The sequence below is a fragment of the Muntiacus reevesi genome, chromosome 7, assembly GCF_963930625.1.
Source record: "Muntiacus reevesi chromosome 7, mMunRee1.1, whole genome shotgun sequence".
NCBI classification, from domain to species: Eukaryota; Metazoa; Chordata; class Mammalia; order Artiodactyla; family Cervidae; genus Muntiacus; species Muntiacus reevesi.
Genome location: NC_089255.1, coordinates 46,587,037 through 46,614,923, shown reverse-complemented (window position 1 = coordinate 46,614,923; position 27,887 = coordinate 46,587,037). Strand labels below are relative to the sequence as shown.

Below are 27,887 nucleotides of genomic sequence, written 5' to 3'. Positions count from 1 at the left end.
GTGTCTTGCGAAGCTTAAACCTGTTGAGTACCAGGTAGTTTTAGCTGACTGAAATGGGCCTTTGTTACTAAGCAAGACAGTGATCATACTTTAACTTCTCCCTTTCTCACTTTCACTAGAGTGAAGGCTATGGGTACATCAATGCAAAGTATATACGACTTTATTTAATGAAAAAGCAAGGCAGTGAAATCAAATATAAATACATGATTAATATTAAACACTTATTTAAAATCTCTCACTAAATTTATATCAATACCGTAAGAGTAAAATCCGCTTTCTTTTGAAACCAACATAATCTGTTAAAGCACCGGAAACATTAAGGTGCTAAATGGTCATCTTATCTTAAAAATACAAGTTATCCAGTTCAGTTCAGTTATTACATATGATTATTAAAGTTCAGGTAGAAAGTATGAGACCATGACTCAAAAGTTAATACCAGTTTTGGCAATGATACTTCTGGACTCCCCCATAAGTGGTTTCAGCTCCGAGTCCTTCTTAGAAGGTTCAGAGGATGGAACAGCAGAGGACAAAAAATCCATCAAGGACAGTAAAGCTTCCAAATGAAGAACTAAGTCTAAAGATGAAAATGAAACCTAAGATAATGAACAATTAGAGAGGCAAATTTCAGATATAGAAACATTTTTATGTCAAACTTCAACATATACAAGTAGCCCAAGAATAGTTCAACCAAGGACCTTTTTTATTTGAGAAAAAATTCACTATTACTTTGTTAATCCTTTACTAGACAATAAACTAACACTGCTAACTTCCATACATGACCATACTTCTAACCTCAACAGAACTTGATAGGTTTTAAGTAAAGATTTAGGAAGTGTTATCAGCCTTAGCTCAGTCCCCTTACAGATGGTTCCAAGAGCAATGTCTGTACTGAGCCATACTTTCTGCCTGACCCTTAATTTTTTTTTCTAATCCTAAAGTCATTAACAATTTAAGTGCTTAATGCTTCCATTAATAGGACGTCAAATAAGAGTTGTGAATAAAATTCCCTTAAAAATGTATTATTTTGTCCTCAACAAGGAATCATTAATTTTTACCTGGGAAACAAACAGTCTTTTAGGAAATCAAATAAACTTTTGTAATAATTTTATCTCAGCTCTATATTCATTTCTCCCATCTACAAGATTAGATCTATTATTATTACCACTCTTACTCTAATTTTAGAACTCACAATCTTATAGCTAAAGATGGCTTTGAAGCTATATTCAATCATTAACATATACCCTAGCCTTATAGCAAGTTAGAAAAGACATACCTCAAGTGTTTGTTTCGTATTGTCATGAGTAGTTTTAAATTCTGGTCCATCAATGTCTGCCTACAAATAATGGAGGATGAAATCACCAGGTTGGAAACAATAAAAATTCACACATTGCAATATATATATACACATAGTCTTTACTTTTCAAAGCATGCTATGAAAACACTATAAAAATATTTTTAAAAGCAAAGAATATGCCAAAAACACAACCACATAAGTAATTCTCACATTCTGTAAAAGCAAAAACCCAAACTAGGAGGAAATGCTAAAGGTAAGGAAAATGCTAGTGCATCTGGATTATATTTTGCTTCAAATTACGATGGAACTTTGTGTACTTCCACTTATTCAAAAACATACAATTAACTCTGAAGATTATTGAAATGATCCAAGACTGTCAGATGCTTGCATAATGCACTATAATCAACCAGTTTTAGAATAAAAAATTTTAGGGGAAAAAACTGAGATATTAAATATGGGGGAACTACATAACTTCATACATTCAAATAGTAACGAATTTTAGAAATGAAACTAGGTACCTTTGTCAATAACATTTTCAGAAGGGGTTCATCTGTTACATTGGAAGAGTTAATAATGTGAAGAGGTCCTCCTCTAGAGTCTAAAAGAGAAAGAGAGATCATTAAGTCTTTCAGATGCTTCAAATATATTAAAAACAGATCAGCCAGATACACAACATATACATTTCTCAAACCTCAAGAGTTGGGTGGTGTGGTGGATAAGAATCCACCTGCCAGTGTAGAGGACACAGGTTCCATCCCTGGTCCGGGAAGATTTCACAACGCTGTGGAGCAACTAAAGCCTGTGCGCCCTAGGGCACTTGAGTTACAACTACTGAGCCTATGTGCCGCAACTACTGAAGCTTGTGTGCGCAAGAGCCCACACACCACAACTACTGAGCCTGCGGGCTGCGATTACTGAAGCCCTTGAACCTAGAGGCTGTGCTCTGCAACAAGAGAAGCCACCACAAGAAGTCCCATGCACCAGAAAAAAGAGGAGGCCCAGCCCACCCCAACTAGAGAAAGCACATGCAAAGCAATGCAGACCCAGCACAGACAAAAATAAATACTGAAAATTAATTTTTAAAGAATTCAAGAGTTGTATGCTAAAAATGGTGACTTTTACTATATGTAATCATATCTCAGTAAAACTGACTTTGAAATAAAATCCAAGATACTCTACAAAGACAAAAAACCCAGCACTGGCCAATTACAAATGATATATTTCGTACTTCTGTTATTACTTATTTCAACAAATAAGAATATACAAAGGAACAAAGCTATAAAATACTTAAACTAGGGATTATTCTCAATACAAGACTGCTTTACTTAAAGTGACCCCATAGAATTCCAATGAACTTTAAACACCCATATTCACTTTAAAAGTTACTTTGGTGCAATTTAGAAAGTGAATTTGAAAGGCTGAAGAGACTACAAAAGAATGCTAAATTTTTTCCTCTATATATTTCTGTATTGCTTGTTATTTTTTACAAGTATATATTAATATTATTAAACACAAAATATACTGCTGTAATTTAAAAATACATTTAAAAAAAATCAAACAAAAAATTTACTTTCTAGTAAACTAACTCACCTTTCAAAAAGGGTCCCTGGGCTCTATACCTGAGTATTGTACTTGGGTTGTGATTTCCTAATATGTCAGTTCACAGAGAACAGTTATAATGTTGCCTTTTACAAGTTCTGAAGTGTTTTGTATAGACACTGGAGACATAGGCCTCATTCTCTTTTAGATATACTCTACTTCGTGCTAAATATTTAGATATAGATTTACTTTATAATCAATTACTACACAGATAATGAATTTTTAATTTTTAAATATCAAATTACTTTCTATTAAATGTAATAAATTTAAACTAATTAAATAATTACAGTGACACTAATAGATATGCTTGAAGTTTATAAAAAGGTAGGGACCTCTGCCTATTACATGTACAATTTACAGAGACTATACTTCATACTTACCAGTGAACTCAAAGCATCGCATACTAATCTTTTTTAGATAAGCTTCAGCAGTCAGGTCATAGGCTTTAATTCTAGCTTCCAGTCCAAGCTGCAGGACATTTAGTTCATGTAAAGGTCTTCCTTTCTTTTCTGCTTTTTCCATCAAAGTAATCACAACCTAGAAAAAGATATCAGTATTACCACAAACTATTTCACTAATATACAATGAAGATAAGTTAACAATTTAATAACCATCCAGAGTGACATAATAAAAAATTCACACAACGTGCACTTCTATTTGTGTCTGGAAATTGCCTAGGATTACTTACTTTGGAAGGCACACTTACCTGCTCAGACTTTTAAAGCACAGCCAATATATTCTAGTGGATTTCAAGACAGCTATGAAAAAAATAAAGTGGCTCTGCCTAATTCCCAGTAGTCCTAGTCTGATGGATGGTGTCAGACTAAACCTCAGAGTCTGAGACATAGTCAATTTTCAAACTACTCCTAAGGCAAGGTTTCTCAACCTTGGCACCAATGACATCTGGGGCTGGATCATCCTTTCCCGGGAGGAGCAGTCCCAAGCACTAGAGACTGTTCAGTGGCCTCACCAGCCTCTGCCCACTGGCTGCCAGTAGGCTCCTCTCTCTGGATGGCAACAACCCAAAATCTCTCCAGATGATGCCTATTATCGGCAAACTGCTTCCTCCCACCCTAATCACTGTCTTCTCAAAGACAACTGTAATTACATGTATCACAAATGATATTAAAAAGGATTTATGGGTTTTTCTATGTACATATGTTAACGAAGCCCATTTGCAAACAGAATGATTCATCTACCAATGTTTCAACTATCAAAGCTTAAAAATCTTGAATAACTCTTAACATAACCAGAAAAACAGCAGAGGTTTAACATTAAGGAAGTTTGTTTCAAAGCATATATTTCAGATTTTAAAAGCAGCATTCATTTGTTTAAAATTTTATTATGCTTAACTCAGAGACAGATTATAACCTCTACACAAGTATTTAACGATGAAGGGATTTTCAGAGGAAATGTTTTTCTTCCAAGTCCCTCTATGTGTGACGCTTTCCCACATATAAACATGTTTACATCTGGTTACTCTCTCTACCCTGTCCCAGTCCCCTTCCTGAATCCTGTTTCTCAGACTCCATTTTATTATTCTTTAAAAACGCAACCCAAATCTCACTTCCTCCAGGATATCTTCCCTGATCTTCTCAGACTGCTTAGATGCCCTCTTCCCACTATGGGGGCACCAAGGATGGAAACCACCTGCCTTGGCTGGGCATGACGGTAACCGCGTGCCTGGACTGTCTCACAAGAGAAGGTCTAATACGGAAAACAGAGCTTCCCCCGGAAACGAATGGAGAGAATTCGGGATAAAAGGAGGGAGGAGATGCCAGTGAACGAACCCGCAAGAATTCAGGCAGGGCCAAAAGGCAGAGGGGGGAGACAAAACATCCAGCCAACTTCCCAGAGCCCTCACACTGCTATCGACATCGGCCGAGTCACGTGTGCACCATCTGGAGGGACCCTGAGTCACCAAACATCTTTGGTGAGCAAGATGACTGGCCAGAGATAACCCGGAAACTAGCCCCATTACCATAAACTGGGAACCACGTGACGAACAGTTCTCCTAGGTTCCCTTACCCTACTGCTCTTGGCCCAGGCATCCCTTCCCAACAGTCTCTTGTGTTGTCAGGATATGTGTCTCCTCAGACAATAGATTACTGAGTGTTAGACAAGAGCCCACTCTGGAACCCTGGAAAGGGTCCCCCATCCTGCAACACTACCATCACTGCCACAAGCTCCCTAGGTACATCTTTAGTGGGAATTAAAAAAATGTAATTAGTGGGAATGTAATCTAATGGGAATATTAAGAAAATACTAACGGTTTTCTTGTTTGAGTTGAGTCTATGCCTTTTACCTTTGTTTCCTTAGCACTCAGTACGTGCAATGAGCTTTTGTTACATGTGTGAATACAGAAGAGGAAAATCCATCTACTCTTTCCTTAAAAATCTGCAGATGGACAGCAGATTAAAAATAAGATAACATATTTTAAATTTATACACATTTTATTATATGTATTAATGGTTTCTAAAATTTGCAAAGAATTTTCTCAGTCCTCTTCCTGTCTTTCCTATACAAAAGCCAAAGCAAGCCGCATTCCATCTGTCCTAAAATCATTTGAAAAGTGTGTTAGAGGGCATACTACCATGTTCTCTATGAAATATTATATCCTCCAAATATAACTCATCTTTAACAAACTCTCAAATTTATAAACATTACATCTATATACAAATTACAAATAGCCTATGTAACATTTTTTTCTAGAGTAATTCCAAATATCCATTAGTTATTCACCTCATTTTATAAAAACAGATGAAAATTACACACCTCTTTAACTTCAAAATTCAACAGCATATTAATGATGTCTACAGATTTTATTTCTTCCACTCCAGCTGTTGAAGTATCTTGAGAAACATGCACATCTTGTTTTAATGTAGAGATTTTAAGTGGCTCTTTACTTTCACCTAAAGGATGTTTAAAAGAAATTCATTTACCTCTATTCACACATTTCCTACATGAATACTCAGTGAGGACTTAGACAAGTACTCCAGACTTGGTGCAAGCATTGAAAATCTACAAATCAGAATTATACAGCCCCAGCCCTTAGGGAGCTCAGTTTAGTAGAAGATACATATAAACACACACATATATAGTACAAACAAAATAAGCAGGCTTCAACTGCTTATTAAACAGACACATTAAATAGACAAATGTTGACAGGCTCTATGTAAGTGGATAGAAACCACATAACTAGGCAAGACACCGCCATGAGGAGGTCAGGAAAGTCTTAACTGGAGTGCTATCATTCAAGCGGAGCTGGAGGATCTCCTCAAACAGAGGAGACATTCTAAGAATAAAATAAGAGGTAGCAGAAAATCACACAGAAAGAACACATCGGGACAGGTTTTGCAAACAGAATGGAGTTTGACATGGTTAAATCATGAGGTGAATAACAAGAAGGAAGCTTTGATAAGAAAAAAAGAAGGGGAAAGTTGAAGCTTCTTATGCCATACCAAGAACCAAAAGTAAAACCAAATGACTATGGGCTTGTTGTCCTGAAATTCATACCCTGAAACACAACAAAATTTGCTTTCCAAATTATAACACACAACACTAATAACAGCTATCACTTGCTAAGTACTTACCTCTGTGTAGGATGCTGTGCTAACAGATGTACATGGACTAGCACAGTCAACTCTCATAACAATACTTTGAAGTAAAAACTTTATTGTTCTCACTTCCCAGATGAGCAAACTGAGGTCCCAACAGACTCAGTACCTTGCTTAGTGTTTTCCATGTGGAAAACCAGTGCTGTTAATTATTACCTTTGAGAAAGTAATACACAGGCCAAGGTTTCTTAACTATCACCTTATTTTAGCACTGTTTCAGGCATAATGAGATCCAGGGGAAATAATTCTAGCAAATCTTTTGCTTTTAGAAAACAATTCCTAGAATAGGCAAAGATTTCTTAAATAGAAAACAAAAAGCCCTGATCATTTAAAAAATATGTATTAAAGTTCATTCTATCAAACAGAAGGCCCATTAAGGGTGAAAAGGTAAACCACAGATAAAGAGAAATTTCTACACATATACTAACATGTATACATATAGCAGACGTAACCAGCAAAGGGCTGCTATCCAGAATGAATAAATAATTCCCATACACCAATTAGAAAAAAAGACCACACCTTAATAAAAACGGTCAACAGACTTGAATGTGTGCTTAGTCACTCAGTCGTATTTGACTCTTTGCAACCTTATGGATTGTAGCCTGCCAGGCTCCCCTGTCCATAGAAATTTCCAGGCAACAATTCTGGAGTGGGGTTTGCCATTCCCTTCTCCAGGGCATCTTCCTGACCCAGGGATTCAACCTGCATCCCTTTCGTCTCCTGCATTAGGAGGGGGATTCTTTACCACTGAGCCACCTGGGAAGCCCCCACACTACACTCCATCTTAGTCAAAAGGCTGAGAAGACTTGAATGATCATGTCAAAAAAGAGAATATCCAAATAACCAATAAGCATATGAAAAGATCCTCAATTTCATTAGTTACCAAGGAATAAATAAAAACCACAGAGATACCACTATATAACCAAGAGAACAGCTAAACTTTACAAGACTGACAATGGCCTTCCTGGTGAGAATGTGAAAAAACTGGAACTCTCACACATAGCTGGTAGCAAAGTAAATTGATTCAACCACTTGGAAAACTGGTCAGTATAACCTGGCATAAGTTACTGAAGCTAAATGTAAGCTAGCATATAACCCAGTAATTCTACTCTTAGTTGTATATTCAAAACAAAAAAAGTAATGTAACTGTACCAAAAGATTGTGCAATAACTTTCATAGCAGCTTTACTTATGATAGTCAAAAACTGGAAACAGGAATAAAAGGAACAAACTAGTGCTAGATATTCCAACAGATGAATCCCACAAACAAAACGTTGAACGAAAGAAGCCAAAAAAGAATGAGTAATGTTTGTATGATTCCATTTATATGAAATTCAAAAAGAGAGAAAACTGCTCTATCTATGGTATTACAAACTAAATGGCAGTAAATTCTAGGTAGATCTTAGGGCAGGGTGGGAGTTTGACCAGGAAAGTGTGGAGGGCTCTAGGATGCAGTACTGGAAATGTTTTATATCTTAATCATGGTGATTACACCAGTGTAGCCATATATAAATAAGTTCACTGAATTGTACACTTTACTGTATGTATTAACACACTGTTAAAAAAAAAAAAAAAAGACACCCCCTAGTTTTTTCGTTGTGTGTCTGTGTTTGTTGTTATTGTTACTGTTGTTTTTGAGATACAACTGACTTAAATTATTGAACCCAAACCCAAAGCTGGTGCTCTGGGACAACCTGGAGGGACACGGTGGGAGGGAAGGTGGGAGGGGGCGCAGGGGGGACGGGACACATGTATGCCTACGGCCAATTCATGTTGATGTATGGCAATAAGCATCACAATATTGTAAAGTAACTATCCTCCAATTAAAATTTTAAAATATTGTATTAGTTTTAGGTAAAAAAAAAAAAAACTTTAAAAAAAAAAAAAAAATACAGTGGTATACCATTTTTCACTCAGCAGATTGGCAAAAATTTTAAAATCCGATAATATGCTGTGTTAGAAAAGGCACAGAAAAACAACCTGATGGGAGTACAAAACACTCATACTCATTTTGCATGTAAGTTCTATGAGGTTCAGCTGTCAAAACAATAAGTGAAATTAAATTTTATTACATGTACTAATTAAATTATTATTTTAACAAAAACTAAATACTCTCTCATCCAGTAGTCCTGGTATTTTACCAACAGATAAACATGTACTTGTAAAAGTGTATGCACTAGAATAATTAATGCAACATAATAAATGTGAAAGACTGAAATAAATCTGACATGTCCATTAATAGGGACTTCATAAATTATGATACTTCAACAGAATTTAATACCAAGCCTCCGTTAAAAAGAATGAGTTAGGTCTATACATAGAATATATACAGATATGAACACCAAGATACACTATGTATGTGTATATGCTGCTAAGTCATGTCACTTGTGTCCTACTCTTTGCACCCCCATGAACTGCCCGCCAGGCTCCTCCGTCCATGGGATTCTCCAGGCATGAATGCTGGAGTGGGTTACCATGCCCTCCTTTAGGCTATGTGTATACACATACATAAAAAACAGCTTAGAAAATAAGTCTGGTCATTACTTTGCCTCAAGTGAAAGGACCACTATATCTAATAATTTAAATTCTCTTGCATTTATATTGCAGTACAATATTTTCAGTATCTTTGTCTAGTGGTAATTTATCAACCACCTCAGTTTTTACACCTTTATTACTAGTTTGTGCATGCTGTTATGTCCAACTCTTTGAGACCCCATGGACTACAGCCGACAAGGTTCCTCTGTCCAAGGGATTTTCCAAGCAAGAATACTAGATTGGGTTGCTATTTCCTTCTCCAGGAAATCTCCCCAATCCAGGGATCGAACCTACATCTCCTGCATAGTCACGTGGATTCTTTACCACTGAGCCTCCAGGGAAGCCCCAGGTATATTACTACTAAATCTTACTTAAAAGTCAGATCAAGTATGCTACACAGCATACTGTCAACTTAAATTTTTTTCTTTCCTATATGTGCAAATTCAAAACTTATTCCAGCAATTCACCACTGATCTGAAACCTCCTTTCTGGCCTCCTCCTAACTCATGCAACTTAGAAATAACTGACAGTTTGTTTAACTTAAAAGCAAATTGCTGTTTTATTCAAGAGTATCTTATTTATTTTCTTGGTAATACAAATCACAGTTGTAAATATGTATTCATTTACTTCATTTTTATTGTCTATCTCCCCTACTAAATTGTAAATAACATATATTATGCCACCTATCATTAGCTTCTTACCTGCCTCCTGTATTCTTGGTTTTACTTTATTCAAATCTTCAGGAGCCTCACCAAGATTTTCTGCTAGTATTCCAAATAAAAGATTAAGATCTTCTTGATTTAGATTAACCTGTGAAATACAATGTTCCAAGAAAAGATAATTTCATTTTTAATGAAACAATTCTAATACAGAAAATAAATCCTTAGTAACAAAACACTAAGAACCAAATAATCTTAATGCTGACTAAAAAATTATATACTCACTATACACTCAAGTATTTCACTACTTATTTCATGTTAAAAATCTCATTTTCAAAGATAAGACAGTGTCTGAGAAAAACAGTAGGATTTATGAATCAGTATTAGTTTCATCTACTTAATATGATTCTCAGTGAAAGTTAATAATGATTAAAGAAATCAAATCACCTTTTTTTAAGAAGTTAATTTTGGAACGTAAGTGCTACTATGCACACATAAGTGCAATTTTTTAAACAGTAACAATTTCAATGTAATAGAAAGGCCATCTTCAATATAAAAATAGAGTCATTCAATGCTATAATTATCTTATGGGTACTTAGATATTTCTAAAATAAAAGGTTGTGTATATAATATATAGAAGAAATAGAATTATAATATACTGATACTAATAATTTACAAGCAGATCTTTGCTAATGTGTACATATAACAAATTTAAAAGCTAAAGAACACTTAACTAAAGATCAAATTCTACTAAAAACAATGAAGAAACTGTTGGACAATATCACACTGAAATTTTTCTTACAACCATCAGTAAAAAAAAAAAAAGTTCACATTTCATTTGGATTTATAATGAGAAAATCTTCAGAGTCTCAACTTTCAATAACAAGGTTTTTTCCACTCATATACTCACATTCATTGACTCAAGATGTCCTTTAATTTCCACAACAGGCACCTTGTGGTACCAAGATGCAGCTAGATTCCGATTTACAAAAAACTCCAAGTTAATTGGGTGCAACAACTGAATATCAGGATGGGAGATTCCTGGCTGGATCACTGTCCTAATGGGAAATATAATTGATATATATGCACAAACATAGGGGCAAATGCAACATATCATTTAAAAAAACATAAAGTCCAAAGTTCTTGCTCTAAATGCAGATTTGAAACACAATGCTGTTTTAGTGTTTTCTAAACTTGATTTATAGTTAATTTAATCTACAATGCACCAGCACGAACAGATTAAAGTACAGCTGACCTTTGGACAACACAGTCCATAGGGTCGTAAAGAGTCGGACATGACTGAGCGACTTCACTGTCATTTTCACTTTTGAACAACACAGGGAGGCGGCGGGGGGGGGGGGGGGGGCTAGTAGTGACAACCCTCCATGCAATCATGTAACTTATACTTTGCCCTCCATATTTTGGTTCCTCTGTATATGCATTTCCTCCACAACTGTGGCTCCAAACAACCATGCTAATACTGCATTATTTACCACTGGGGAAAAAAAATCTGCCTGTAAGCAGAACCATGCAGTTCAAACCCAAGTTGTTCAAGGGTCAACTGTGTATGATATACAATTAGCCTTTAAGAAAACTTTTTTCTTTAAACAGAAGATAGACGACAGTAATTTTTAAAAAGAAACTGATATCACTGACAATATGGGGAAATTATCAATATAGTTGTTTATACTCTGGTACAGAGACTAGAGAAAAAAATGGCAAGATGAAAAGCAAGCTATTTCTAAGTTTATAAAGCTCTTCACCAGGATTCTTTTCTTGCCTTATAATCATTGCTTTTTTACTCAAGATAATTAAATATCCTTGGATGGGGTAGAAAGTGATTTTAAAATGAATGGACACACACAAACAAAAAAATGAACGGACATACTTTCAAATGTCCTCTGGTGTGAGCCCAAGAGATACATCATAACTTACACAGCATTCCTGCCAAAAATGTATAAACTCAATTAAATCATGAGAAATCACTCAGACAAAACTGAGACTCATTCCATGAAACAACTAGACTATACTCTTCAAAACTGTCATCATCACGAAAAACAAAGAAAAGCTAAAGAACTATTACAGAATAAATAGCTACCAGTACAGAAATCCCCCTCACTAGTACAAAATACAATTTGATGCCACATGTTACCAGGGACTGAAGGGAAAATTCTTGGCCCAGCTGGTAAAATCTGAATATTGAATGCATGTGCTATGTGCTCTGCCCATGGGATTTCCCAGGCAAGAACACTGGAGTGGGCTGTCATGCCCTCCCTCCAGGGCATCTTCCTGACCCAACCTGCAACTCCTGCCTGCACTGCAGGTGGATTCCTTACCGCTGAGACAGTGGGGAAGCCCTATTGTACCCATATTGGATAATATATTATACCAATGTTAAACTTCCAGAATTTGCTAACTGTGTGATTTATGTAAGAAGATTAAAGTCCTTGCTCTTAGGAGACACATGCTAAAGCATATAGGGGCAAAGGATAAGATATCTATTCTCAAATAGTTTAGCAAAAAATGTTTTAACTTCCAGTTATGAAACAAACCTTGGGGATGTAATGTATAGGATGGTGACTATAGTTAATATTACTATATTATATATTTGAAAGTTGCTAAGAGAGCAGATCTTGAAAGTTCTCATAACAACAAAAAATTTCTGGAATATGTGTGTTGACAAATGTTAACTAGACTTACTGTGGTGACCATTTTGCATTACATAACAAATATCAAATTGCTATGCTGCATATCTGAAACTAATATAATATTATCTGCCAATTGTATCTCAATGAAAATAAAATTTTTAACTTTAAAATATTTTAAATAATAGTAAGTATATACACAGAATTAAAGCAAAGGTAAACAATTGGTGAATCCAGGCGAAGGATTATATGTGAACTCACAGTACTACTTTTGCAATCTGTCTGCAGGTTTGAGATTTTTCAAAATAAAAAGTTGATTTAAAAGACTTCCCCTGTGGTCCGGTGGTTAAGAATGCAGATTCATTGCATGAACCCATGCAATGGGACATGGGTTCAATCCCTGGTCAGGGATCGAGGATCCCACATGCCTTGGAGCAGCTAAGCCTGTGCACCACAATCAGAGAGCCTACGCACTTCAAAGAAAATCCCGTGTGACACAGCACAAGAACCCGCGTGACACAACTAAGACACAAAACAGCCAAAAGATAAATAAATATTTTAAAATAACTGATTTAAGATACTGCTCTGTGCAACACAAGTATGTTGAGTGTGAATTTCAACAGTCATAAAACTTCACAGACAATATTAAATAACACTTGAATACATAATTATTGAAAGAGCATTACCTAGAAAGCTTCAGTTCTGTTAGTTGCACATCCATTCTATCAATCACTGGAGGGTCTGCGTAGTTTTCACCAGATACCAGACTGAACTGATTCTGAACTCTGATTAACCCAAGATCAACCACTACTGCATTGGTGGAAATGGAAGACTGTGGGATGACTATAACTGGTGCTTTCAAATCAATATTAATGGAAACACGAAAGCTCCTCTGGGCAAAATCTTTCACACTTGTGGCAGCCTTTTCTGCAGCCTGAGCAGTAGCTGCGCTCAGAGCCTCTTTCGCGGTCTGGAAATTGTTCAGGAAGTTCTGGAAACACAAAGTAAAAGGAGAAATTCAAACAGGAGGACAAGCACATCATTTCCAACACCATCTTCTTTTTGTTTATGTGCTAATGTTTTCCCAATAAGTAACTTTCAGTTGAGTTCTATTTTCTAACATTAGGAAAGAATTACTGACTATCCATCCATATGCATGAGTTACCTGACAACGGCTAATTATAAATAGAGTTATATGGCTGAGAAACAGAAAAAAAATTATAATAGCTTTTACACTAGAGAATTTAGATTCACTATGTTCCAGCAAAAACAACTTCAGTTGTAGACAATGCTACACAAAAATCATTAAATGATTTCAACTGTTAAAAGAGAGGTTTTGACCTCTACATTAATCCATAAATAACATCAATAATCAAATCAATGCACATCCTAAAATTCAAAGTTTTAAGATTGAAATCATAATTATCAGATTTGTTTAAGTACTTCTAAGTCAAAAAATCTATACATAAATGGTGATTTTACCAGAAGTGACATGAGGAATTTATGGAGATAGACAATCTGAATACAGCCAACATTTAGTGATACCACACCATCCACCTTGGACATGTCAGTATAGGAATCCCCCTCAGTAGCATCTGGATACAAATCCAGGTTAAAATGAAAGACTTCATTTCCCATTATTGACACAGCCTGAAAAGCAGAAATGTGGATGAATAATGACAATGACAAAATAAAATCCCTACTGAAAAGGGTTTATAATCATTATAGAAACATTTTTCTATCAAAATATATTTCATTAGCATTTAAAATATATATATATATTTTACAATAAAATCTCTCATTCACCAAAAAACATTAACAATTTACTGTCACCTACTTTTTTATGAACTGTCTTAGGATCAACATCTGTGACAATAATATTTTCCAATCTGGCAAATAGTGACTGCTTTCTTGACTGAAGAGAAAGGGAAGAATCGAGTCCTGAAAAGAAGCGTATTATTTTAATTTCTATAGACACCATAATAAGATCTTAAGATTTTTCTTCTATTGCATAACTTTATTTTATAGGTGCTATTTTTATAAATTTAGCAATGTCTGAACTCCCAACTGATAAGGGCAATATAGGATATTTTTGGTTTTATAAACAATGAAGCATATAAATTCATTAAAAAATAATTATTTGAACTTTAAACCTTGTGAAGAAACTACATCTAGTGCAAATAGATTATCTTAGGATTTTAGTAAATTCTTTATACCTTATATCCAGTCATTTACATGGAGACTATAAAAGTTTCATGAATCAACTTCAGATTAGTAGATGCACTGTCAGTTCAGAAAGAACAAAGAAAAAGCCTAGTTTTCTGGGTTTTAAGATCTTCAAGAATTGTATTACACATATTTTTTACCTTTACCAGATTCCAAAGAGCTTGTAAAGACAGAGTCAGACAAAAAAGCTAGACTCATTTAGCAGCTTTTGCCTAAAAGAACATAATGGGCCTTTAGGATCTGTTCTTCATAAGGCTGCTTTGTATTTGCACCAAGATAAAGCATATTCACAGACCTTAAACTGAATTCTGGGTTGACACTTAACTCAGCTCATCAAGAGCATCCCTACGTTGACATTAGTATTCCTTTCACCTCTGAGACAACTCTCGTGTGTGCGTGCTCAGTGACTCAGTTGTGTCTGACTCTTTGTGACCCCATGGACTGCAGTGCACCGGGCTCCTCTGCCCATGGGATTCTCCAGGCAAGAATACTGGAAAGGGTTGCCATTTTCCTCTCCGGAGACAACATAAGGTCCAAATCACCAGTATATGTGGTTCAGCTCTTGAAGAGTTAAAAAGAAAGTATGCAGTCCAATTATGTCATAAAACAAGCCAGTTTTCAAAGCTCAGAGGCTTCCATTTGTGTATATGCTTTAGCACTGCAAAAGAAAGCTTATCTTTTCAACAATTTTTAAGATCATGAGAACTTTTACCTTGAATCTTGATTTCAGCAATATTGTTCTTCTCATCGCAAACAACAACACAGAAAGCATTCAACTTGGCAAACAGCCTGAAGTGAATAATGTCACTGTCTTTAGAGGATACAATCACTGCAAACAAACAAAGCAACTCATCACAGTGGGAATCTAGGAGTACATATTCTGTGCAGAATCACAGAATTCTCAAGTTCTTAAAGATTTCAAACACTTTTTCACTTTATATATTCTGTAGTTTGCATTTGCGATAGTGAGGTGTTACTTTTATAATGAAAAAGCAAGAAAACATTTAAATAAATATAAAGACACTGAAACTCAAGGAAGCTAAATAATGTGCCTATGGTCCCATAGTTTAAGTAGCAGAGTCGGGATTTGAACTGAGTTCTTTCTGATTCAAAAGCTGGGCTCTTTTCCAATTCAATGATATCCTTGTACCCTGGCCCTCATGTCTCTAGGTCTTGATTTCCTTATCTGCAAATGTTAGATATGATTAATCCTCTATGGAGCCCATTCAAGAGCCACTAAGAGAGGAGGAAGAGCTCAAAGTCAACACAGGTCTTCTTCCCTTAGTACTTTCATAAAGGCATTGCCCATCAACAACAAAATAAGTACAAAAACAGACATTAAAAAAAACAGTATTAATCACATTTATCTAACATATCAGGCACCCACGTATGACTTAGTTTGAAGAAAAGAACAAAAGGAGGGGAAATGGCATATAAATGACTAACTAGATGGTCTCTAAGATTTCCCATTTGGCTCTACAATTCTACAACCCTTTCTAGCAAGAAACAAACCGTGTTTTTCATACCCTTCTGCAGAGCTGAATTTTTTTGCTGCTTTTCAGTAGAAACCTGTATGTCCTTGGTATCACTCATGTTTTGGCCATCTGATGGAATAATGGTTGTCAGGTAGTTAATAGAAGAGAGAAGAGCTTGTGTATGCAGCAACAGATTTAAAGATGAAAAAGCCACCTAGAAATATTTTAGAAAGAAAATTATTTTCCCAGGCCAGCTGTACCAGCAGTCTCTATATGATGAATGCAAAAGGCTCCTAACTAGGTTTGCATCACTGCCTTATACTGTTTGGAAGGAAGAAAGAAGAAAGGAAGACTTACAACCCACAGTCCTTAAATAGGGACTATATGCAGAATAAATTACACTTAATACATTCTGGGGATCAAGGTAACCTAATTACTCCACTCCCCAAGCCTAATTATCATAGAGCGTATAAACTGCCAGTAATGGTCATTCTAATATTCCACATATACATGGCTTTTTGAATCTTCAATGATTGTTTATTATGATTATATAAAATATGTTAGCACATGAAACTCCAGAATCACCATGTGTTACCCCTATGTCAAGAAATTATTTCACATGTGATATGCATGAGATTTAAATATAAAAAATGCAATTAAGAGTGACTCAGTCACTGATCTTCTACCACAATTATGATCTTATCATTAAAAAAATACATAACTCATAGGAAAAAATATATTTTTAAAACAAGAACTCAAGAAAGCTAAAATAGAACACAAACTGCTTCAAAGAATATATGATTTTCTAAAAGCAAATTGATTATTTTTTAATTTATTTGGCTCTACCAGGTCTTAGTTGCGGCATGCAGGATATCTAGCTCCCTGACCAGGGATCAAACCCAACACCCTGCATTGGGAGTAGGGAGTCTTAACCACTGGACCATCAGGGAAATCCCAAAATGAAATTTTTTTTTAAAACTCACTTTTTATTCAAAAGAATTTGTTTTCATCGCTTCAAAACACTAAGTGGACATAACAATTATTAAAAGGAAGAATCAATATTTAATAGATTCTCCCATGTCTCCAAGATATAATCTGAAGCTCATTTCTCTCATTTTCTTTTTAATGTTTCCTAAAACTACATTTTGCCTCTTCTTCCTCTGTTTGAGTACCTTAGTGTCGCTCCAGAGTACTCAACCTCTCTCCTTGTATTTCACATTCTTTCTGAGCCCTGCATTAAATGATAGCATCTGGTTTGTTCAGAATCCTGTTGGTTGTCAGTTAAAGTTCCCTCAGCTACAGCATTCCCTCCTTTAGAAATAATATGGATGTGATACAGTGAGTTAAAATAAGAGCATTATTATCCTGAATCATAAACAGAATAAGAAAGACATTTATGAGGTTAATTTATAACTTTTAATGGTTCCTCAAAGGATACTTAAGACTTCCAGAGTAGGTTATTTCCAAATAGGATGTATTCTTTTAATAGAATTTCTTACCTTAAATGTTTGTTCAGTTTTTTCAAAGGTAGTTTGAAAACTGGGTCCATTCTTATCAGCCTAAAAAAAAAAAAAGTTCTAAGGAAGGAATTTAAGACCAAAGTAAACAAATCACCTTACTTAATCATCAATTTATTTATATTCAGTTGCAACTGTATTTTTAATACATTATAATTTAATTATCATTATTTTAAAGTTACATCCAAATCTACTTATTTTAAAAGTACAAATTTGTCCTCCTCCTTCAAACAGAGGAAAGCATGGTATCACTCACTTTTGGGAAACGGCTAGGGATCAGAATGATAAACTATGAAGGCTAGAAGGTTTCAAGGTAGTCTAGCCAATCTATTAGAAAGTGAAACAAAGTGAAAGTCGCTCAGTCATGTCCCACTCTTTGCAACTCCATGGACTATATAGTCCATGGAATTCTCCAGGCCAGAATACTGGAGTCGGTAGCCTTTCCTTTCTCCAAGGGATCTTCCCAACCCAGGGACGGAACCCAGGTCTCCCTCACTGCAGGTGGATTCTTTACCAGCTGAGCCACAAGGGAAGCCCAAGAATACTGGAGTGGCTAGCCTATCCCTTCTCCAGGGGATCTTCCCAACCCAGGGATTAAACCCGGGTCTTCTGCATCGCAGGAGGATTCTTTACCAACTGAGCCACAAGGGAAGCCCAACCCATCTATTACCTAATGTTTAAATCCCATTAGAAAGTCTTCAACAAAAGTCCTAAAGTTCTAAAGTCTATTTTAGGATATCTCCAGGAAAAGAAATTTCATTTTCTTAGAAATCGAAACTTTAGAGAACTTTGATTTAATGAGGTCTTCACACTGAATCAAAAACCCATCTCCCATCATAATTACCAACTGGTTCAAGTTCTGTCCCTCGGGAATATATAAATTCAAAGTTTTACCTCCTGTGAGAAGCCTTCTGGCTAGATCAGTATCTCTGCCTCCCCACTCCCACAGCGCTTTGTGCTCTTCCTTATTAAAGAATCAAACACATTATATTTTAATTGTTGTTTACCTATCTCCCTACTGGTCTACATATTCCTTAAGAATAGAGAATGTTTTTCAACTCTGTATCCCAAATACATAACAAAATCTGATACAAAAGACATTCAATAAATAGTTATTGAATGATCAAACAAATCAACTCATCTTGAATGAAACTAAATGCCATCAGTTCCTGCAGCATTCTTCATATAACATACTTTTGAGTCCCTTCCAAACCCTGGTAGTTCTCTACTCAATCAAATCCAATTTGACTGCAGCCATTCTGAGGTAGGATACCCAGCCAAATGTCACCTACACAGGCAATGAATGCAGGTAGATGACTGTGCCCCAGAAGACAGGAGAACTTATTTCATCCCAGGCTTCCATCTTTGTAGACAAGAAGTCTGGCTTTGTAAAATCCTAGTCCTGTACTTGAGTGAAAGAGAAAGAAGGTGTACAAAAGGGAAGAGAAACAGTGGATATCCCTGTGATTCAAAGCTATGACACAAAAACAACAGCCTTTAATAATCTACTCTCATCTTTTCCCTCCCGGAGGACAATTTAGAATATTAAAATAAATATATAAACATTCTATGACCCTTACCTTAATGTACTCCACTTTTAAAAGATCTAACCCAGGTTTGTCAGAAGAGCTAATCAAGTGAAGTGGCTTCTTTTTAGATCCTGGATTAAAGAAAAAGAAAGGAAAAAAGTATTTCAAATAAACTGCTAACAGGTACTCTCAGATGTCCTCTATACCCTCATGGAGATATACCAGTCACTGCCTCCAGAAGCCAGGGAAGGAGACGTGATTTATCCACTGTTTTATCCATCTTTTATTATTTGCAGTCTTATAACTCCTGTTTATGAGATAGCTCAGAATTTTCCACTGGAATAATCTTCTCTAAGGGAAATAATAGCCTAGGAAATTACTGGGGATTCATTCCTTCATTCCTCAAACATCCAATGAGTACACAAGATGTACCCTGGAGCGAATAAACCATAAAAGCTACTGAGAGAATTAATGTTATGTTGCATCATTTTAATTTTTATAACTTAATGCTGTTTCTGATATACAAACACTACTGAATTGAAAGAACAAGGATTTCAATACTATAAGACCAGACAAAAATTCTAAGTTTTGTCATTCATAAAATGCATAATCTTGAGTAAGCCACTTAATCTCTATTTAACCTTCCTTTGTTTGTAAAATGGGAGTAATATGCCCTATATAATGGGGATTTATATGGACTCTCTGAGACAGAAGATCATAGGAGTTAAGAATCCAGACCCCAGACCAGATTTCTAGGGTTTTAATCATGGTTCAGCCACTAACTGTCAGTGTAATCTTGGGTAAATTATGTAAGCAATTTACAACTTCATTTTCTCTTGTGTAAACTAGAGATAATACCATTGCCTATCTCATAGCATTGTTATAAGGGTTAAATGTGTTAATATTTATAAGATGCTTAGAACAGTTCTAACTATTATTTATTATAATTATTACTAAGTAAATATAAGTGTTTCATATACTCAAAAGTGATACTAAAGCTGTTATTGTCTATTATTTCTATTTTTATGGCTATTACCTTGAATTTCATGGTAATCCAAGCTGATTTTCTTTAAATAAGATACCGCAGTTAAATCAAATGTTCTCATTGTAGCCTCTGTTCCTAACTGAGTAACATTAAACACTAGAATTGTATCTTCTTCCTTCTGTTGTTTGGTAAATTCCAGAATTACCTAAAACAATCAGGACAGCCAAAGAAAGTACTTTGAATCATACTTAAAAAAAAAACACAAATTCTTTCTTCATATATATCATCAAGACAATAGTAGAAACTTTGCTTACACTCTTCTATTACCATCAAACTACTTACCATAATTGGATGCTATCATCTTAAGCTATATAATTGAGAATATAACTACATCTATCTAGAAATTGTGATGAAATTTTACAACCTTATTGATTTACTCTTTTAATTTAGTAAAAATAGAACTACATGAATTCTTCCTTAATATGATTTTCTAAAACCTATACCTCAAAACTAAAAGTCATATTTGGTGATAAAAGAATCATCTCCATTAATGTAAAAAGGATGTTTACTATTACACTGCTATTCAGATTTACTGTAGAAATGACAGTATATTTAGCCAACAAAAATAAAACATATATGTCTCCAAAAACATGCAAGCTCTTTGATCTCCATCAAGAGTCTTTGTGCCCTCCCTTAGAATTTGGGCAGGGTTATAACCACTTCAATCAATAGAGTACAGAGTACTCTAAGGATTTCCAAAGTCAAAAAGGCCATGAAACATCAACCTAGGCTTTCTCATTCTGGGGGAAGCTAGTTGCCAGATAAAAAGTTCAACTACCCTGAAGCTGCCATGCTCAGGAGGCAAAGAGTTGGCACTGTGGTCAACAATCCCAGCTGAGCCCCTAATCAAGATCCAGGATCGACTGCCAGCCTCATGAATGAGCCATCTCTGAGGCCCTCTGAGTGTTCATTCAGGTCACTGCTACTCCAGTCAAATCACTAAAGCACATGAAAGACCACATGCAAAAATTACTAAATGGGCTCTTCCAGAATTCCCAACCCACAAAATTGTTAGCAAGATAAAATATAAACGTATATCTAAGAAAAATCAAGAGTGTCAACTAAAAAACAGAAACATTAAAACAGTCCTGTAAGATAATTCAATACACAATTGAGATACAAAAATAAATTTCAAATAAATCAGTAATTTAAATGAAAGCATTCAAATCATATAACAATAAATAAAGTCATGGGTAAATACTTTTGTTATTGTTCAGCTGCTCAGTCATGTCCAATTCTTTGTGACCCCATGGACTGCAACACACCAGGCTTCCCCTTCCTACACTATCTCCCAGAGTCTGCTCAAACTCATGTTTATTGAGGCAATGATGCCATCCAACCATCTCATCCTCTGTCTCCCCCTTCTCCTCCTGCACTAAATCTTTACAGCATCAGGGTCTTCTCCAATGAGTCAGCTCTTTACATCAAGTGGCCAAAGTACTGGAGATCCAGTTTCAGCATCAGTCCTTCAAATGAATATTCCAATGAATATTCAGGAAATGAGTTATTTCTTTTAAGATTGACTGGTTTGCTCTCCTTGCTGTCCAAAGGACTCTCAAGAGTCTTCTCCAGCACAACAATTCAAAAGCATCAATTCTGTGGCACTTAGCCTTCCTTATGGTCCAACTCTCACATCCATACATGGCTACTGGAAAAACCACAGCTTTGACTAGATGGACCTTCGTCAACAAAGTGTTATTTCTGAATGTTTAATACACTGTCAAGGTTTGTCATAGCTTCTCTTCCAAGGAGCAAGTGTCTTTTAATTTCATGGTTACATTCACTGTCCACACTGATTTTGGAACCTAGGAACATGGGCTGATTCCATTGTTCCACCATCCATTTGTCATGAAGTGACGGGACCAGATGCCATGATCTTAGTTTTCTGAATGCTGAGGTTTAAGCCAGGTTTTTTACTTTCCTCTTTCACTTTCATCAGGAAGGTCTTTAGTTCCTCTTTACTTCCTGTCATTAGGGTAATGTCATCTGCATATCTGAGGTTATTAATATTTCTCCCAGCAATCTTGATCCCAGCTTCTGCTTCATCCAGCCCAGCATTTCCCATGATGTACTCTGCATATAAGTTAAATAAGGAGGGTGACAACATACAGCCTTGACGTACTCCTTTCCCAATTTGGAACCAACCCTTTGTTCCATGTTCATGTTGCTTCTTGACCTGAATACAGGTTGCTCAGGAGCCAGGTAAGGTGATCTGGTATTCCCATCTCTTGAAGAATTTTCCAGTTTGTTGTGATCCACACAGTCAAAGGCTTTAGCATAGTCAATGAAGCAAAAATGGATGTTTTTCTGGAGTTCCCTTGTTTTTTCTATGATCCAACAAATGTTGGCAATTTGATCTCTGGTTCCTCTGCATTTTCTAAATCTAGCTTGTACATCTGGAAGTTCTTGGTTCACATATTATTGAAGCCTAGCTTGAAGGACTTTGAGCATGACCCTGCTAGCATGTGAAATGAGCACAGCTATGCAGCAGTTTGGACATTCTTTGGCGTTGCCCTTCTTTGGGACTAAAATGCTAAACACACCCTAAAGCTAGAATATAAAGAAAAAAATTAGATAAATTTCACTATATAAATATTTAAAAATTTGGAATGGCAAAAAAAAAAAGTCAAGTTGGGAAAAATATTTCAAATAGCACTACTATTTTTTCTTAGATGTTTTTGAATGCTTATCACTTTAGTTCATTAATTCAATACTTTAAAAAATATTTATTGAGCTTCATCTTCCATGTATAAGAGAGTGCCAGCCAATTAGAACATCAAGATAACCGGACAGACAATGTCCTTGTCTTCATGACGCTTACATTCTAGGGACGTTAGGGGAAAGCAGAGGTTACTCTCCTGTGTTGGGTGGTCAGGCCTTTCTAGTAAGTTAGCATTTCTGAAGGAAGTAAAGAATCAAGTTATATAGGAAAAGAGTTTTCCAGGCAAAGGAAGCAGCAAGCACAGAGAATATGTGCTGGTGCATATACGAAAGAAAAAAGCAAGCATAAGCTCCACATGGCAAGAAAATTTGCTCACTGCTGTAGCTCTATTATTTAAAATGCTGCCTGGTACTTGATGATATTGATAAATATTTATGGAGGGAATGAATGAAATGTGGCTGGAGCAGAATGAGCAAGGCATTAGAGAACTGCAGATGAGCAGTTCTCTCAAGCAGATGAGTGAGCCAAAGAAGTCACACGGTGTGACTTGTATCATGTAAAACACTGTAGCCATGGGAAGAATTTAGCCCTTTACTGTGAGTGAGATGGAAAGCCTGTATCGGATATGAGCAAAGCAATGGCATGATCTGACTTTCCCTATCAAAGGATCATACCAGGTACTGTGCAGAGAACAGAGTACATGGTAGAAGCAGAGAGACAGTTAAGAGCCTTCTGCAATAGTCCAAGCAAGACATGATGATGACTTGGGCTTTGCAAAAGCAATGGAACAGAAGAGAAGTCATTTGACAATCTTTTGAAGTAAAGTCAAGGGGTTGTCTAATATGTTAGATGGAAATATGAGAGACAGGTTAAGTCAAAAGAAGGTTAAACATGGAGAACACATCTTTCTTTAAACAAATCCCCATAGTACTCAGGTATAAAGCAGTCACTAAGAAACATCTCCTTTTTATACCTTTTCTGTTTTATTCCAAAGCACTAAGTTTTCATCTAAAATTTCTTAGTACATATAAAAGCAGAGGCAAAAACGAAAAACTATAATCTCACTGTGCAGAGAGGAACACTGTCATTTACTTTAAAAAGGTGTGTTTGCATGTGTTTAATTTCTAAATGGAATTATATTCTTGGAACTGTAACCTCTTTTTCTTCCCCCAAATAAAAATATGCTGTGAACATCGCTCCATGTCAATATTTCCTTTTACTATTACATGACTTAATGACTGTAAAGACAATGCTGCAAATTTAGGGTGCTTGCATTTTTCTAAATTATAAGAATGAAAATAAACTATATTATTAGATTAAAAGTTGAAAAAACTGAAGTAAATATGTCACAGAAATTTTCTACAGAAAAGAAAATCCTAATTGAGTCTCAAGCTTTTACAGAATCAATCAGATATACTGCAGATCACACATATCAAACATTTTATTTTCTTAGAACTGTGTGTGTGTGTGTGTGTGTATGTGTGTGTGTGTGTACACACACATGCATGCGTGTGTGGCAGTAGGGAAGATAGAACACCACATTTTAAATATATTTAATGTTTGGGTCGAGCATGAGACAGTTTATAAGGACAGCAATAACAAGAATATACTTGTGGATGAACAGATATACATACCTCTTTAACTTCAAACTTTAGTAGAAGATTAATGAGCTCCTCATTTGGGGCCTCAGGAACTTGTTTTACATCTGACGCTTTCGTACTTTTACTAGGCTGTATGTCTCCATCCTCAGCATCAAAATACTCATCATCAGATTCTAAAGGAAGAAAACTGACTTGAGAGAATGTCCATCGAAAACTGCGTAAAACACTCAAACTGAAACAGCTCAAAAGTAAACTTCATTTATTAGATACAACCTTCATATTCAAAATCATAATACAACTTCTTTCTAAGTCCCACAGAATAACTCAACCTGGCATGGGATAATCATATATAAAATCAAACCGCCCTTCTATTTCCTTACTCAACATTTCTGATTGCTTTTCACTTCACCTTATTCATTCCCTTTTCAATAAAATATTTATTGGGTATCCTCTATCACATATCAGTCTATACCAGCCACTAGGGATAACAGAGTGACCGGGACATTCTCCTTGCCTTCATAAAGTTTACATTCCAGTTCTAAGTCAAAAAAGATCAGTTAGACCAGAGATAAAGAAAAGACTCAAGTACAGATCAGGGCCAAAATAAAAGGAGCTTATTTAGAATCTTCAGTTCAGTTCAGTTCAGTTGCTCAGTCGTGTCCAACTCTTTGCGACCCCATGAATCGCAGCACACCAGGCTTCCCTGTCCATCACAAACTCCCGGAGTTTACTCAAACTCATGCCCATCAAGTCGGTGATGCCATCCAGTCATCTCATCCTCTGTCGTCCCCTTCTCCGCCTGCCCCCAATCCCTCCAAGCATCAGGGTCTTTTCCAATGAGTCAACTCTCCGCATGAGGTGGCCAAAGTACTGGAGTTTCAGCTTCAGCATCAGTCCTTCCAATGAACACCCAGGACTTATCTCCTTCAGGATAGACTGGTTGGATCTCCTTTGAGTCCAAGGGACTCTCAAGAGTCATCTCCAACACCACAGTTCAAAAGCATCAATTTTTCGGTGCTCAGCTTTCTTCACAGTCCAACTCTCACATCCATACATGACCAGTAGAAAAACCATAGCCTTGACCAGACGGACCTTTGTTGGCAAAGTAATGTCTCTGCTTTTTAATATGCTGTCTAGGTTGGTCATCACTTTCCTTCCAAGGAGTAAGCATCTTTTAACTTCATGGCTGCAGTCACCATCTGCAGTGATTCTGGAGCCCAAAAAAATAAAGTCTGACACTGTTTCCACTGTCTCCCCATCTATTTCCCATGAGGGGATGGAACCAGATGCCATGATCTTAATTTTTTGAATGTTGAGCTTTAAGCCAACTTTTTCACTCTCCTCTTTCACTTTCATCGAGAGGCTTTTTGGTTCCTCTTCACTTTCTGCCATAAGGGTAGTGTCATCTGCATATCTGAGGTTATTGATATTTCTCCAGGCAATCTTAATTCCAGCTTGTGATTCTTCCAGAATCTCACATACTATCAATCACAAAAACACTTTCATACAAACAAAGAAGCTCAGCCATAAATAAAAATAAATGATTTAAAGTCTCACTGTTGGTTCGTAGCACAACTAGAAATAAAACCAGTCAATTACTACAAGACTTTCACAATTCTTTTATTTTGTCAAAATTGTATTTCAGTATACTAACTTATAGATTTTATTTAATAAAGAATATTTTACTCTCCTTACCGGATTCAATGCCATCCAGCAACAAGGGCGTACCAAGTAGGCCTTTTGTTCTAGTTGATATAATAGGAATTGAGGATACCTAGCAAATAACACAAAAAGTTTTTTAAACATAGCAATTTGCAAATATACATAAATGAGATAAATACTTAAAAAGTAACACAAGTGAGTGACAGCTGGAAAGACACATATACAGCACACAAACCTTCCAACAAAGCACACTTTACAGTCAACTAATGGTTGGCTGGAGTTTACTTATTATTAAGACTACCACTTGCATTTAAAAGGGCAGAATCATGTATAACTAGTAGGTAAGTTTGCCTATTATTGCATCATTCAGTTGCTGTCTGTTACAATATTAACCCTACATCTTTTTCAAGGTTTCTGGGAAATAGCATCAATATTAGTTGGCTATCTCAAATTTCATTTCAAAATATATGGAAGCCCAACATATATTTTATGTTATAAAGATCAATTCCAAGTAAAGTGATCTAGGACTTTTAAGTCTAACACATACAAAAATTTTATAATGATCATTATGTTTTACAACGTTTTAAAGAAGATTTCTATGTCTCTAGTTCAGTTCAGTCTCTCAGTCGTGTCTGACTCTTTGCGACTCCATGGACTGCAGTACACCAGGCTTCCCTGTCCATCACCAACTCCTGGAGCTTACTCAAACTCACATCCATCGAGTCAGTCATGCCATCCAAACATCTCATCCTCTGTCGTCCCCTTCTCCTGCCCTTAATCTTTCCCAGAATCAGGGTCTATTCCAATGAGTCAGTTCTTCTCATCAGGTGGCCAAAGTATTGGAGTTTCGAGTTCAGCATCAGTCCTTCTAATGAATATTCATGACTGATTTCCTTTAGGATGGACTGGTTGGATCTCATTGCAGTCCAAGGGACTCTCAAGAGTCTTCTCCAATAACACAGTTCAAAAGCATCAATTCTCCAGTGCTCAGCTTTCCTCATAGTCCAACTCTCACATCCATACATGACCACTGTAAAAACCATAGCTTTGACTAGAAGGACCTTTGTTGGCAAAGTAATGTCTCTGCTTTTTAATATGTGTCTAGGTTGGTCATAAATTTTCTTCCAAGGAGCAAGCTCCTTTTAATTTTAGGGCTGCAATCAATCATCTGCAGTGATTTTGAAGCCCCAAAAAATAAAGTCTGTCACTCTTTCCATTGTTTCCCATCTATTTGCCATGAACTCATAGGACCAGATGCCATGATCTTAGTTTTCTGAATGCTGAGTTTTAAGCCAACATTTTCCACTCTCCTCTTTCACTTTTATCAAGAGGCTCTTTAGTTCTTCTTCACTTTCTGCCATAAGATGGTGTCATCTGCATATCTGAGGTTATTGATATTTCTCCCAGCAATCTTGATTCCAGCTTCTGCTTCATCTGGTCTAGCATTTCTCATGATGTACTCTGCATATAAGTTAAACAAGCAGAGTGACAATATACAGCCTTGACATACTCCTTTCCCAATTTGGAAACAGTCTGTTGTTCCATGTCCAGTTCTAACTGTTGCTTCTTCACCTGTATACAGATTTCTCAGGAGGCAGGTCAGGTGGTCTGATATTCCCATCTCTTTAAGAATTTTCCATAGTTTGTTGTGATCCACATGGTCAAAGGCTGGCATAGTTAATAAAGCAGAAGTAGATGTTTTTCTGGAACTCTCATGCTTTTTCGATGACGCAACAGATGCTGGCAATTTGATCTCTGGCTCCTCTGCCTTTTCTAAATCTAGCTTGAACATCTGGAAGTTCACGGATCATGTACTGTTGAA

The 27,887-nt window shown here is 36.1% G+C and overlaps 1 protein-coding gene across 1 annotated transcript in view; it reads right to left on the bottom strand.

Moving 5' to 3' along the window:
• The window catches only part of VPS13C (vacuolar protein sorting 13 homolog C), a 168,946-nt gene that overhangs the window by 77,559 nt on the left and 63,500 nt on the right, over positions 1–27,887 (bottom strand). Inside the window, exons 24-40 of the mRNA XM_065941879.1 lie at positions 26,099–26,177; positions 24,437–24,576; positions 20,132–20,285; positions 19,147–19,226; positions 17,549–17,608; positions 16,101–16,263; positions 15,287–15,403; positions 14,186–14,289; positions 13,831–13,998; positions 13,035–13,339; positions 10,614–10,761; positions 9,746–9,854; positions 5,669–5,805; positions 3,274–3,430; positions 1,813–1,892; positions 1,274–1,333; positions 437–593 (exon numbers count right to left, since the gene is read on the bottom strand). Coding sequence (XP_065797951.1) covers positions 437–593; positions 1,274–1,333; positions 1,813–1,892; positions 3,274–3,430; positions 5,669–5,805; positions 9,746–9,854; positions 10,614–10,761; positions 13,035–13,339; positions 13,831–13,998; positions 14,186–14,289; positions 15,287–15,403; positions 16,101–16,263; positions 17,549–17,608; positions 19,147–19,226; positions 20,132–20,285; positions 24,437–24,576; positions 26,099–26,177 — 2,218 coding nt within the window. The remainder of the gene's footprint in view (positions 1–436; positions 594–1,273; positions 1,334–1,812; positions 1,893–3,273; positions 3,431–5,668; positions 5,806–9,745; positions 9,855–10,613; positions 10,762–13,034; positions 13,340–13,830; positions 13,999–14,185; positions 14,290–15,286; positions 15,404–16,100; positions 16,264–17,548; positions 17,609–19,146; positions 19,227–20,131; positions 20,286–24,436; positions 24,577–26,098; positions 26,178–27,887) is intronic.